The 15476-nt window shown below is 41.0% G+C and overlaps 1 protein-coding gene across 2 annotated transcripts in view; it reads right to left on the reverse strand.

Moving 5' to 3' along the window:
* Nucleotides 1–15476, reverse strand: part of ETV5 (ETS variant transcription factor 5) — a 66054-nt gene that overhangs the window by 25218 nt on the left and 25360 nt on the right. For both annotated transcript variants that reach the window (XM_079763033.1, XM_079763032.1), the window contains exons 6-7: nt 5422–5551; nt 4222–4509 (exon numbers count right to left, since the gene is read on the reverse strand). In XM_079763033.1, coding sequence (XP_079619159.1) covers nt 4222–4509; nt 5422–5551 — 418 coding nt within the window. The remainder of the gene's footprint in view (nt 1–4221; nt 4510–5421; nt 5552–15476) is intronic.

Raw genomic sequence — 15476 nt, forward strand, 5'->3', positions numbered from 1 at the left:
TGCCAAATTACAAGGGTTTTTCCTCCTTGAGGGGAGGAAATAGTGAATATAAATCACCCCTCCAAGCAAGTATTTATCTTCTAAAAATAAATTTTGAGTTTTGAAGAATTATATGCTAAGATTGCATAAAACATTAAGAATGTACTTTTGACTAGATTATATTTTAGTTGTTTAAAGTGTAATCTTAGCAAACTATTATCACTTCATCAAGAGACATACTGAAGACAAGTAAGCTACTGGGTTAAATGTGGTCTAAAAAATGGGGTCTAAATCATGGTTTTAAACCTCAACGGGCTTACTCTATTCAACTGAAGCAATAAGGCACAGAATGAGCAAAACAAAACAGATACATATTACAACACGTCTGTAAGTGATGAAGGAATTTAGTAGGATGTGATAGTTTAAGAGATGGCTTATGTTCTGATAGTTTAAAAGATAAATAGATGGATAAAGTTCAAGGCTAGAACAAATTTCTCAAGGTCACTTACTCAGTTTTTAATAGACATTAGTAAATGTTAGCAACCTGCCCCCCAACACCCAAATCATAACCAAAACATATGGCGTAGCTGTAAGTTAACACTTTGGTTTCTAAATGGGGGACCCTGCATTTGGTTGGCTACGTGATATTTAGGAAGTCCTTTAGTTGCTGAGCCTGATTTTCTTATCTGTAAAATAGATTTTTTTTTTACTCTGCCTTGTTTACAGAGCTGTTACAGGGCTCCAATAAGACTGTATTTCCTTCTATCCTACAAAATACCGTATCTTTTTGTTAAGGGGGTTAGTTTTTGAAGTAATAGTCCCTCTGATTTAAATAAAGAGTTAGTAGAGAACAAACTACAATTACTAACAAGAGTAATCTGCCCCACTTTCAGGCATGCATAAAAGTTATTAAATATGTGATTATTAAGCTTGTTATCATACATGCCTGCAATTACTGTTACCGTTACAAAATCAGACCAGGGATTTCAGTTTGTCTCATTTTCCATGTGCTACCCAGAATCGATAAGCAAGATTGTTTGTCGTTTTTAAAATGCATTTTGCATCACACAGACATCACTTTATCTCATTAGTCATAGACCAGGGCAATGAGAAAAAAATTCAGAGTACTGAGTACTTGATGCTGAAAGAAAGGGAGGGATTGGAGTAGAGATGGGGATAAAAGAGAGGGCTGGATCCCGATGTGTCAAAGTGTGACAATAATATATCCAGGCCTTGCTCCAGACCCACCAACTCAATCTCTGGGGTGCAGCGGGAATCTGCATTTCTAATAAGCCCCCGTGGGAACTCCTGTGTACCCTCAACTTTGAGACTACAGTGCTCTGGTGTATAAGCCTGAGTGCCCCAGTGTTTTTTTATTTATCGATTCAGAACTTCACCCTTCACCCCATTTCTCTCAAGGATCTTTGTATCACCCAGGGAATGTGAGGTCTTTTTATTTTAGACTCATCATTCCTAATGGCAGAGGGGAAGAGGAAGGGGAAGTAAGTCCAAGACGAACAGACAAAATTCAGGAAGGAATCACCCTATAAAAGAAATGCTTACTTTCTGGTTCCTACCTCTTTCCCTTTGGACACTTGAGGTCAGAAACTTTTAACTATCAGGAATCAAATTTCCTCCTTTTGGGAGGAGGCTGGGCAGCCTGGAGACTAGGCCCCCTCTCTGCCAGGCCTGCCTGAGGACAAATAACCTCCAGCCGAATTAGGGTATTTCTTTCCCTGGCTCAGCTAACCTTGAACACAATCTGATAAGGAGTAGGGATTGAGAGAGAACTACGGTATGAGCTGCTTAATGATTTCAGTCAACAATGTAAGTGACCCCAAAAAGGTGGTGATCCTGTAAGATTATAATAAGGCTGAAAAGGTCCTATCAGCTGGTGATGTCATAGCCACTGTATCGTCACAGTGCAACACATTACTCGAGTGTCTGTGTGTGATGCTGGTGTAAACAAACCTACTGAGCTGCAAATCATATTAAAGTACAGAGCATACCATTAGGTGCAGTGCGTTCGATTTGATAACAAAAAGTGACTATGAGTTACCGGTTTATGCTTTACTATACTTTTGATCCTCATTTTAGAGTGCACAAAAATAGCATGCTGTGTTACGCCAGCAGCAGCTTCACACGTCTCGTGTTTACCCCGCTGCTTGATTACATCATTTCTCTTGTGCTTGATTTAATCTCGTGTTGTTTTATAAATTGAGTGGAGCCTAAGTGCACAGTGTTTACAGTAGTGCACAGTCATGTCGCAGGCCTTCGCATTCACTCACCGCTCACTCACGGACTCACCCAGAGCAACTCCTGGTCCTCCAATCATGGTAGGTACCCAGACAGGCGGACCATTATTTATCTTATATACATTTTTTTCTATCCCTATGTGTAGACGTTTATATACACAAATACCATTGTGTTACGATTGCCTATGATATTCAGTAACATGCAGTACAGGTTTGTAGCCTAGGAGCAATAGGCTACACCATACAGCCTACGTGTGTAGTAGGCTAGACCATTTAGGTTTGTGTAAGTGCACTCACTCTATGATGTTCGCACATGACAAAATCGCCTAACAATGAATTTCTCAGAATGTATCTGTTGGTAAGCAGTGCACGGCTGTATAAATAAAAGAGATTTTCTTTTATACATGGTATGACAAATACGAAGTTTACGAAGTATTTGAAATACTGAATATATGTCCAACTCCATCCCTTACCCTCAATTAATAATCCCTGCAGAAAATCAGGAGGATACTATTTAAAAACACACAAAAAAACTATTGGAATAAAAATGGTATCCAGGCCTGAGTTCACAAACTGGCAGGCTTGCAGGGTAATTTTGCCCACAGAGAGATTTTGTTTAGTCTGCAAAGTGTTGCTGTTGTTTTTAATTTGAATTAGTTGCCAACTTTAAGAAAGGCAACCTGGAATTTTTACATAAAAATCCAAATTTCCAAATTCTCCTGGAAAAGTGCAAGGCTGTTAACAAGGTAATAATTGGCAGAGCTTAGTGGTGGCTGCCTCCTTTAGAAGAGTTCTGTTTAAATGGAGGCCCACTACTGAGCCAGCCTCCAGTCAATGCTCACCGCTTGGGCCCTATGTATCACTGGTGTTTGTGGCATTTGGCCTCTCCAGGGGAGTGAACACTACCAGCCAAATGATGTAGTTCTTTATGGCGAGTGTCACAGCAAGGGGGCCAGGGGATTAGAACCAGATATGAGTGCTAATGTTTTTCTGCATTTCATTTAGAAACAAAGAAAGTGACCTCTGAGTAAACACGGGGCGGCATTTGGGTTGGACCAGGCCTGGGGGAGGTGTACTCATACATCCTCCCTCCTCCCCTGCCTCTCGCCCTCTTACCCACCCAGTGCAGAGCAAGACAGACAGGAAGGAAATACAATGGCCACCATCTTGCAGCCCTTGGTAACATCACTGACAACTTGCCGCCTACATTACCTCCTTATCCCAGAGAGACTTGAAATGAAAAACCCAGACCCCCCAAGACACCCTACACAAAGGCAGGCCACAAGCATCCAAAATTCTAGAACACGGCAGGTAACAGGCTGGGAAGGCCGGGACCTAAGCTTCAGGTTTGCAGAGCAGGTTCCCTTCGCACGTTGGTTTGTTGGATGAATACACGACTCTGGGCGAGTTCCTCCTGGTGCGTTAGTTTCCTTATTTGAAATGTAGAACTACCTGGAGTGAAACCAGGAGGTTTCTATCTCAAAAGTAGGTAATTATAAATAAAGTCTTTAGTTAATCTCCTACTGCTAAAATCTGTGAAAATCAGATGAGTAATAATGCCCCCTATCAGCAAGCTTCCCCAATAGGTAAGTGTTAAAAAGGATGTATGGGTAGCATAAGTCAAGGTTCAATTCTAGTATCCAGTGAGCAGCCAGGAGAGCTGCCCTGAGTGAGGGTCAATGGATAGTGTGTCCTGGGAAAGTCACTCTTCCCCGAGCTCTGTACTGGGGGGGACAGTACTAATTATCTCCCCATTCCTGCTTCAAAAGGATGTTGTAATGTTTGTAAACCACTTGGAATACCTCAGGAACAGGCTGACATGTAAACAGGTCATATTCATGTTATTATTAGTCTTACCTCACAAGATGCCGCAGTGGAATGAGAGCTTTATAGACACCCGGTAAATATGACTAACGGCTCCCGGTCTCCCAGTGAGGAAAAGGGGAGGGGGATAGAGGCATTAAAGGAAGCCCGGATCAGCACCCACCTCTGTTCTGATGGATACTGGTTTTCAGGCATCATCTTTGGCATCTGCAGGGGCTGATGTGGTGGCCGGGGGACCGCAAAGGTTTGCTGCTGTGGTCCAGGGTCTGGAAGCGAATGGGGGGTGGGGGCTGGGCCCACACCTTGTACGGGCCCCGCTGCAGCAGGGTGCACGGAGGTGGGCAGAGTTGCCTGAGGTGGGGGAAATAGGGAATTCTGATGCGTGGGTGACAGGGGGGTGGTAGGAGGGGTTAATGGCTTGAACCCAGAGGGAGGCTTCCTATCATAGGCACTGCAAACAGAAAAAGAGAAGGAACCAGTAAGCTACAATGAAGCCATGAGCTTGGTCACCAGGTCCAGCAGAATGTTGCAGCCCTCGGTTGCCAGGAAATGACAGCATTAACATAGTTAAATTGCTGGCAGCCCTGAGGGAGTATTTGTACCTCTGAAAAGTGACAAACACCCTGCGTCACAGGGACTATTTAACACTTCTAGTGATTCTTCTCAAAGATAATTTTAGCCTCTGCTTCCGGTTTCCTTTCTCCCCCTTTCCAACCGAGCTCTCCATGTATGTGTGTGTAAGGAGGCCGGATGGGGGCAGAATTTGTGTGTCGGGAGGAGTTCCCCAGACCCTCTCCCAAGTATTCCAGAGTTCCCAGAAATTAGTCAGAATCTTTGTTGAAGGCGAATTTCTGCTGCAACATCACTTGAATCAACAACTCTTCTCCTCCCCCTCTCAAGTAGATCTATGTTTATCTCCTAGAGCAAAGAATGATTTAAAAATAAAGCTTCATTCCTGAGCCTGGATATTCTTAAGTAAAGGGCACAAGCACCAGGGCTTTTTCATATATTCTGATTTGAAGATTACTTCTTTGGTGCTTAAAGTTCACATTAACATATGATAGACACGAAGGAGTATATATTCCCTCCCTGGAAGCCACAGATCAAATATCCCAGTATTCAAGGATTTTTCCCTTCAGGGGGGTTCAGTACCCCAAGCACTGAGTCCTCCCACCACCCAGCCAGTTTAACAGTTTTGCATTTCATGCTCAGCACAAAGAAAGGCCCATCTGAGCTGGCCTACACCTAGAGGATTACGCTGCGGGGAAAGATGGGGTGTGCTATCCTGAGTGTCTGCTGAATAACATTTGAAACAGTCAGCTTGAAGGCTCCTTTCTGGCCAGCCTTCTCTGGCTCCACTTACCAATAGTTGTAGAGGCACTTTTCTCCATAGTTAGCACCGAGAGCCTGCTCATGGCTGCAGGATGACAGCTCGGAGGAGGGGCTGTGCAGCTCCCGTTTGATCTTGGTTGGAGGTGGGGCATGAAGCACCACTGAAATGAGAAGAGGGAGGACAGCCGATTAACAGGGAGCATAGTGCTTCCTTCTGCAAACCCTGAAATGAGCTGATTGTTCTCGGAACTCATGTCAAGTCACATGCCAGAGAAAGCCAAGTGCTTAAATATAGAGTCTTCCATCTAAAACCATTGAAAAGTTCTTTAAACTCAGAAATGATCCATCATATGACATTTGAAAAAAAAATTATTTCTTTTAACCCTCACCCGGGGATATATATTTTTATTGATTTTCAGAGAGAGAGAGAGAGAGAGAGAGAGAGAGAGAGAGAGAGAGAGAGATCGGTTGCCTCCAGACTGGGGATCGAATCCACAACCTAGGTGTGTGCCCTGATGGGGAACCTGCAACCAGCTGAGCCACCCAGCCACGGCCAAGTGTCTTTTCCAAATTTCTTTGGTGTTGGGTCTGCTTCCCAGAGGCTCTGAAACACTTAAAAAATTCTGCAGGTGATGCTCCCCCTTCCTCCCCAATGCAGGTGTGATAGAAAACCAAGAGTTGCAGGCATGAAGAATTTTGTACCCAAAAAGGACAAAACAGACGAAAAGATATTGGTAGACATTACACATTAACTCATCAAAGACTTGAAATTCCCCTGGCAAATACATTTCATATTTGGAGGCATATTTATAAATTAAATTCGTGACTTTTGAAAAGTCCCTCCACAAGCAACTCTAAATATCAGGTCTGAATAGGAGATATTCAACTTTAGGGGCATTTCAAGCATTTTAAAAGCAAAGGAGTACAACAACTGTGGACCAGACCACAACCTAGGAGAAGCTAATTGTGTACAGGAAATGTCCTGGAAACCTTTGTGCTTATGTCTGATTTTCTTTTTTCTTATTTTTTATATATATATATTTTTTATTGATTTTTTTACAGAGAGGAAGGGAGAGAGATAGAGAGCTAGAAACATCGATGAGAGAGAAACATCGACCAGCTGCCTCCTGCACACCCCCCACCGGGGATGTGCCCGCAACCAATGTACATGCCCTTGACCGGAATCGAACCTGGGACCTTTCAGTCCACAGACCGACGCTCTATCCACTGAGCCAAACCGGTTTCGGCTTATGTCTGATTTTCCTAGTGACCCACCAGGAAGGGCAGGTTTTTATAACTCATCCTTTCACGGGTGGTGCCCATTACGTTTCCTAAGTTAATGAAACAGCGCACAGAGCTGCTGCTTTCCATTTGGAAGTCAACTGCATATTCCATATGTGATTGTGAGAAGTCAAAGTAACAAGAGTTTTTCAAGTCAAGGTGACTTACATATAGTAGCCAAACCCAAGCTGAACTAAATCAAACCAGGTTTGCCTTTTCTGTCTTATCTAGGCGCTACTCATTTTAGAGGGAGCATTTTTTCCAAAGTAGGACAAACTTTAAAGATGCTGCACTATGAAGGCTGTTTTCTTCTCGTTATAGGTCAGAATTGCTACTTTGTCCAGCTATCCTGGAGGGTGGGGGAGGCCCGAATGAGTTAAGCATTTGTGTTAGCCACTTTCCAGTGTATCAAAGGTCTCATTAAATAGCTAACCACAGTCAGTGCCCTGGTAACCCACGAAAATTTTGTTTGACTTAAGTGTTTACTCCTAAAATATTTTCAGGAGATTGGTAAATTCTTTGTGATTAAAGGAGGTAGATGTAGAGCTAAACAATCATCCCTTTTCTGTCTGATAAGACTGAACAATCTTCAGGCCAACTGGTTTTTCAGTGCCTCCTCCAACCACGAATTCTGGTCTCAGAAGTGAACAAATGAGACAGGTGAGTCTATCACTGATGACAAGTTTATAAAGCAAAGTCCTGCCAGTGACTGACTGGAGAGGACAGGTTTTCATAATTTCTTCCCTACATAATGCTAACTGCTATTCCTGAGTGCATGAAATGAGTTCAGAACTGGAAGATTATATTTAGAAGCCATTAGAGTCTCTCCCATGATTTTTTGATGGTGACATCATGGCAGCCAATTCTCAATTGTTATCCAATGTTTTCAGGCATTCAGATACAGAACATGGCGAGGCTTGTTATTGTTAGCAGCTTGTTAGTAAACGAGAAGGGAGAGTCAGACAACTGGACACAGAAACCATTTCTCCAAGGCAGCACTGCCCCTTCGTCATGGCCTCTTCTCCTACTCGTCTTCTGCCATAAAAGTTTTGGGAACACAACGAGGAAAGGTGATGATGTCCCAATGTGAACAAAGGTTCTGTGTCTACTTTTCTTACTTTATCTAAAGAAAAGAATTTGCAATCCCTGTTTTACCTAAGTTTAGAAAGTAAATGATTATGGTACCATTCAATTTTCTCATGTCAGGTCTTAGAAATGTCTTGACATTTTCACGATATTATTATAAATATTATCAGTTCTGCTGATAAGACTAACACCAGAGGGTAAACCAAAGCTGCCTGAAAAGAAAAAAAAATTTATATGGCTTCAGGAACAGTGTATATCTACTTTGCAAGAGAATATAAACTGCCAGATAATTCCAAGTCTTGATTTCTTTAAATTTACAGAGTACTCCTAGTGTGGACCACACCATTTTAGCTCTAAATTATTTACCTTCTATGACCCCCAAATTGTCTTATACCTGGGATCCTATGTTCTCTACACAAAGGAGTAATTCAAGTAATATCTGGTGAGTGCTATGGTCTGAATGCTTGTGTCCCTCTCAAATTCATATGTTGAAATCCTAATGTCCAATGTGATGGTATTAAAAGGTGAGGGAACTTTGGGAGATAATTGGGTAATGAGGGCAGAGCTATGTGAGGATGCCAACTTTCTAGACTCTGAAGAGAGCCCTCACCCAACCATGTGGGCACCCTGATCTCAGACTTCCAGCCTCTAAAACTGTGAGAAGTAAACTTGTTTTTTGTTTTTTTAATAAGCTACCCAGTTTATGGTATTTTGTTATAGCAGCCTGAATGGATTAAGACAATGAGTGACTGAATGGATTAAATTTCCAATTAATTCTTAACCACATCTAGCCTACAAAGCTAGACACAATGATAGTCATGAATATTTCTTCCCCAGGAATCAACCATTTAAAGGAGAAAGAAGAGAGTGGAACACAGCAGGAATGAGAATTGGAAGTTTCACAGACCACTGATAGGAAAGCCATTAGGGGCCTGTAAGCAGTAAGAAAGAAGGCTCACCTCTCCAAAGGAACTGCCGAGCCAGGGGATGTATAAAGGATTCTGATTATGGCACGCGTTAGTCAGAGATAGTGATGTATATTTAAAGCAGGAATGAAGAAGCCCAAGGAATGCTTCTTGGCCTTGAGTCTGTTCCTTCCTTTGGTAAATGAGATATGTGATGCTGCCTTGAGAAATAAAGAAAATGGCACAGCACCTTGCAGATGGTGCTATGATATTGTGTAATTATACACTGTGCTTTCAAAAATAGAGTCTTTACCTTCATACAGGCGACTTACTGAACGGTGACGAGACCTAGGGCTATAAAGCATGGCCACAAATTGAAATTGAGCAAGGATCATGAACTCTAAAAATGTTTATGAAGTTTGAATTCATAAGTTTGAAAATAAATGCCAAAAATGTTGACCACGTGAGTTGATAAGCATTTTCTACAATCAGAAATGTTTCTCAGAGTTATAGGAGATGGGCCCATAAAGCCAATGGTGCTCTTCTGACAACTCCTGGTGAATATGAGCCACATTGCCTATTGTAAAGACGTCCATCATTCATTTGCTGAGCATCTTCTATGGGCCAGGCATCCTGGAGGCGCTGGGATATGATGATAAGCATAACAGACATGATTCTTCATGGCATGTATAATTTAGTGAGGAATCTGACTTTTAGCATCTTCTCATAGATACAATTAGAGTTAGACTAGGGCCTCACAGTCCACTTAATCTAGTCCCTTACATTAATAGGTAAGGACCCTGGGGCCCAAAGGAGTTAAAGGAATTGCTCAAGGTCTTGGAGCTGCTGCTAATAGAAGGGAGAGGAGGCAAGCATTCCCCACTGTCATTTTGGTAATCAACCACAGGGAGAGAAATGGGAGACATTTCACTCACCCAATTTGTACATTAAAAAATAGAGGACATCAAGCTTTTTTTCAACTAAAACAAGAAAAACACATTACACTTAGTTCAAGGGAAACATGCATAAGAACTAATACCTCTGGAAAAGAACAAGGTGGACAGACCAAGAGAGAGGCATCAAGACAGGCCCTTTAGCATCTACTTTGTGCCAAGTTACTCTTACATACATTATTTTATTTCATCTTCCCAACCCAATAAAAAGTTACTTCCACTGTCTCCATTTTATAGATGAGAAAACCGAGGCTTAAAAAAGGTAAGTAATCCGTTCTGGTTGCATAGCTGTAAGTGGTCAGGATTCCCACCTAAATAGTTCTTAGTCATTCCGTCACATTGCCTCCCAGATGAAATCTGACAGATAAAGACTATATCATAAAGGGATTAAAGGAAATAGGGAAAGAGATGAAAAAGGAAGACAACACCAAAGAAGAGAGGGGAAGAATACATTTTGCCAGCTCTCAGGGTCTGTATCCCCATGTTTACTAAATCTGCACTCTCCAGCTGGACATACACCTGATATACCTGAATTCATACAAGGACTTAATATTTTCTCCTATCGCTAGGCCCAGGATCCCTCCCCCGCTCCTACTGGCAGCTGGAATCTCTTGACTCCAGCAGCTTTTACTTCTTACAATCCTTGCCTCCAGTTCTAGTGTTCCATCTAAAAGATATCATTCTCCCTTCTATATGCTAGCTGACCAAAACTGTCTGCTCTTTTAGACAATTGCAGGCACTTTGGAAGACTTGGTATCTTCTACAGACAGCCAATGGCTTGCCAGACACGGCACCATTGCCATGAATACCATCTCTCCACAAGCCCTGCCCTCCTGAAATCGCTTCTTGACAATACTCTCTTAATTCCACCTCTGAGGCAAGAACATTTCCAGTGAGCTGTCTGGACCCCTATTGGACTATGAGACTCTGTTAAGGACCCATGCACAAATATAATTGAGATGCTCTGCTTGTCTGGGGTAGGAAAGACAAGGGTGGCTGGCTGACAAGATTTTAAATCCACATCTGTGGGTATGCACAACAAAGAACAGTGTATGGTGGCTTTGTAGGCCATTATAACACCATTTTGAATTTAGATATGATGTTCACAAATCAACCAACTTAACTTCATAATTGCTTTTTTTACTAGGGAACTCCATGAAAGAATTTTCTCTCTGACAAATTGATCAAAAGTCACGCCTGATACTAGCCAATGCAATAAGTCAAGTAAAATAAATAAAAGGCAGGAGGATTAGAATGGAAGAAATATAAGGTCATTATTTACAGATGGCCTGGTCGGGTACATGGAAAATATACAAGTATCCACAAAATATAAATAAGCTAATTTACCACAATCATTAGGCCAATATATAAAAAAGACCTATTTCCATACACTGTAATTAAAACAATGTGAAATTGAAAAAAATGCATCTACAATAGCAACAAATAACATCAAATACCTAGGAACATATCTAATAAAAAAACCTCAACTAAAAACTACAAAACACTAAGAAAAATTAAAGAACTCTCAATTAAAAGAAAGATATGGCATATTTATGAGCTGAAAAGCTTATTATAAAGATATCAATTCTCCCCAAATTTATGTATAGGCTCAAGGTAACCCCAAATAACATCTCAGCACTACACAGGAATGAGAATGAAATGTAAATTACACTCAACATGGAATTTCATAAACATGTTGAGCAAAAGAAGCTAGACACAAAAGGGTACATACTACATGGATCCATTTGTATAACATTCAAAAGGAGACAAAACTAATTCATGGTGTTTAAAGTCAGGGTGAAGGTTATTCTTGAGTCTGGGGGTAGTGCCAGTTTAGGGGGCACAAGGAATCTTCTTGTTTTCTGGTAAGTTCTAGGTCTTGATCTAAATGTGTATACAGTTGGTGAAAAATCTATCAAACTGTACTCTTATGATTGCTATGTGTTATTTCAACTAGGTTTCTATTTTTTTTGTTTTTTTGTTAAGGAGCCTTATCCATCATCGAGTTAAGATGTCTAAAATTTTATCAATTCTTCTGTGATGGTATAGAAGCAGTCTTTCAAAGAAATACCCCACTTGTTTTAAAATAGAAAAAAACAGACAAATTGGCCCATTCAAGAGAAATAATAATTCCCTTTGCTGCTAAAATCTGTTTCCTGCCCACAAGTACAGGCCTATGGAATCTATCCAAGGAAGCTACCCCATGCCAGTGCTGGCTGTGAACTTCACTGTTACAGCCTCAAGGATCAAAACAAAGGAAAACACTTTTGTCGAATGTTATGATGAACAACAATTTAAGTCACAAGAAATTGTTTTGTTTCTTTTCTTAGAAAGACAAAAAACACCTTGTCCAATAAACCTTTACTTTGGTGTTTCATAATCATCAAAGTTGTAACATGTCGCAGACTGTAGTGAATACATACAACATGTATGCAGTGGTCAAGTGTTAAAAGAAATTGCCAATCAGTTATACTGCAGTCTGAGCGGTAGAAAGACCAAGCCAGTCCTTACTTCTCCCGCTTCACACAGGCGTTGCCTGCCTTCCACCAGTTGTCGTTCAGATCTTGTTTGGGGGGTTTCCCTCTTCTCTTCTGCAGTTTCATTACCTTCATCTGGGGCAGACTCATCTTTCCCACATCAGCTGTGCAAGAATGACCTCAGGGAGGACCTTATTTGGTCACACTCGACAGCCATGATCTTCTTACTTTACATGGAAAGTTGTGTCTCATGCGGAAGTTGACTAGAACGGCATGTCCATGAGGCTATGTCTCAGGTGGCCAGCCTCAGTCTGCAGAGCCTCTCACAGCACTTCTGAACAAACATGATGTGGAACACACATAGTCTCGGTCAGAGACTTCTCAGGATTCCAGAGCGTAATCCTGAAGTGAAGGTCTATTCCTAAGCTTATTACTCTCTTTGCCACCAGCTTTAGCTCACTGTTCCTCTCTTAAACCATCACCACCCATCCTCATTTCCCGCCATATTAGGAAATATGTGCTGTGTAGTTCAAGAATGTGGGGATGAAGGAGGCATTTACCCATACTATTCTTTGGATATGACAATGAGTGGAACACGGGGAAGGCAGGCAAAGGGAAAGACTATCAAGCAGATGGACATGTGAACATAAAGTGACACCGGCAAAACAGAACTGAAGAAGCCACCTGGAAGGCAGGTGTGGCTTCTTCTCCCCTGATTTACCCCTAACTTGTCAGAGTACCCATTGCCAAAGATCAAAGGGCTTAAGCCACCAAACGCAGCATCCCTTGGTTTCTTCGATTTGAGGAGTACAACAAAGCAAAAGGCTTACTTCCCAGCACAAGGCTGCCTTTCCTTAGCTCTGGCCCTTTTTAGGACCCAATTTGAGACAAAGCTCAAATAGCTAATTAGTAAGAAAAAAAGAGGTAGACAGTATGAGGCTTATTTTTTAAGTTGTCCCATATTACCAGAAGAGGTCAGAAATGTTTTTATTCTAGGGCTGAGAAGATTAGAAATTCATTTCAAGCATAAAATATATTATTAATAGCTCAATATTCTTTGTAATTGCTATAGCAGCACTAGTGAATGACAAGGATATGGCACCCTGTTCTGGGAAACAAGAGGTTCAAGGGAGATAAAGTAAGTGGTTCTGGCACTTAACAAAGAACATCTGGACAAGGAGAGGCCTTTTGGATTTCCAAACCAAATAAGAGACACGCTCAAACTCGTTTAATGGTTAACACCTATTCTGCCTGGAAATAGTTTCCAAAAATAAAAACTTTAAGTGTTATCAAATTTAGTTAGGGGGCACAGATTCTAAATGAAGAATTGGAGGAGGTATAGGGGAGGAGGTATGCCATTTTCTTTAATAACTGACACAGCTAAGATTTGAAAGCATAGATTCAAAAGTTGAATATAGTGAAAAATCACCATAAATCAATTATTTAGTAAGCTATGCTAAATTTTTTTTTAAATGAGTCCCTCAAACGTCCTCTCCTGAACATGCACAAGCTATCTCTGACCCAGGTATCTCCATTTGACTCACTGTTTTTACCAGTGTTTTATTTTATTTACTTATTTTATATATTTTTATTGATTTCAGAGAGAAAAGGAGACGGAGAGAGAGATAGAAACATCAATGATGAGAGAGAATCATTGATTGGCTGCCTCCTGCATGCCCCACACAGGGGATCGAGCCCACAATCTGGGCATGTGCCCTGATGGGGAATCGAACCATGACCTCCAGGCTCATAGGTCAACACTTAACCACACAGGCTGGGCTTTACCAGTGTTTTAAAGTCAACACAATAACAAGGATATCAGATATGAGAATAGACAACAGGAGATTTCCAGACTTAAACAGGAGAGGAGACTTCCAGATTTAAGATTAGCATTCCTGTATGTTTGCATTTCTATATATCCTTTAAAAATGTATCCTAAAAAAGTCAAAACTACAAAACAACTGACCAGGCCTCTTAAAAAACCTCAGTGTTATTGCGGGGGGGGGGGGGGGGGGGGGATGGGAAAAGGTAGGCAGATTGTTAAAGATTGAAGATGGAAGAGGCATAACAATAAATGCAATATATGGTTCTTAATGAAATCCTAGATAAAAAACAGTATCAATATCAGCTATAAAAGACATTTGGGGACAACTGGGGAATTCTGAATATCAGTGAATAAAAGTTAATTTCTATGTAGAAGAATGTCCTTAATCTTTGGAGATGTACACTAAAGTATTTGGAGGTAAAATATCAAAATGTCTGCAACTTACTTCAAATGATCCAGAAATTTAAAAAAAATCTATATATAGAGAAATGAAACAAATGTAGCAATGTTTTAAAAATAAATCAGTAAAACAGGTATAATATCACATCTCTGAGATACTTAGAGGAAAAAAATCCCTTTATCTTGTGGTTGACTAAAAAGGTCACAAGTAGATGTGCGGAAGAACTTCAAAACCATGCATTCACACATGAGGAAAGTCACCCAGGCCTATTGCCAAAATGAAAGGATACTGACCTGTTTATTTGTACCTTTACTATGTTTGGATAACATAGCCCCAGGAATCTAAAATTACACAAGAACAAATGTTGGTCATACCCTAATTTCTAAGCCAGTGGTTCTCAAATTTTGTGTGTGGCTCTGGCCCACTTAGAAAAGAGAAGGGAACACCCAGGAGCGGACAAAATGAAAACTGCTACTCCTGTCAACATGACTATTGCCCATTGCCCCCTCTTCCAACTGATGTTGTAAAACGACATCAATTATATAAGTTCCAATATTAACAAAACTGAAATCTATTAGCAATTCCATATAGATATTAATATACATAAACTAAAACATACATCCAACTCAAGACCACAAAGCATTCTTGGGGGAAAAAATGGAGAACACCCATGCTTTTTGAATATATATGCCCAAGAGGTTTAGAACATTACCAGAACAGCTAGACAACTCATTAGATTTCATCCCAGAGTATTCAAGAGGATATAGTGCAACCCTGGCCAGTTTTCCTAAGTGGTTAGAACCTTGGCCCGAGCACCCAAGGGTCACAGGTTCAATTCCCAGTCAAGGGCATGTACATGGGTTACAAGTTCAATCCCCAAATCCGGTCGGGGTGAGTGTGGGAGGCGACCAATCGATGTGTCCCTCTCACATCGATGTTTCTTTCTTTCTCTCCCTCTCTCATCCTCTCCCATTCTCTCTAGAAATCAATGGGGAAAATATCCTCAGGTGAGGATTAACAAAAAAGAAAAAGAAAAAAAAAACCAAGAGGGAATAGTGCAACCATCACCAACCTGTGAAGGTTGACAAAATTAAAAATAATTAAAGTTTTCTTCCTTGAGGTTCTCCTGTATGCTCTTCCCTCCAAAGCAGCTGGTTTG

This window comes from Cnephaeus nilssonii, assembly GCF_951640355.1.
Source record: "Cnephaeus nilssonii genome assembly, chromosome: 3".
Classification (NCBI taxonomy): Eukaryota; Metazoa; Chordata; class Mammalia; order Chiroptera; family Vespertilionidae; genus Cnephaeus; species Cnephaeus nilssonii.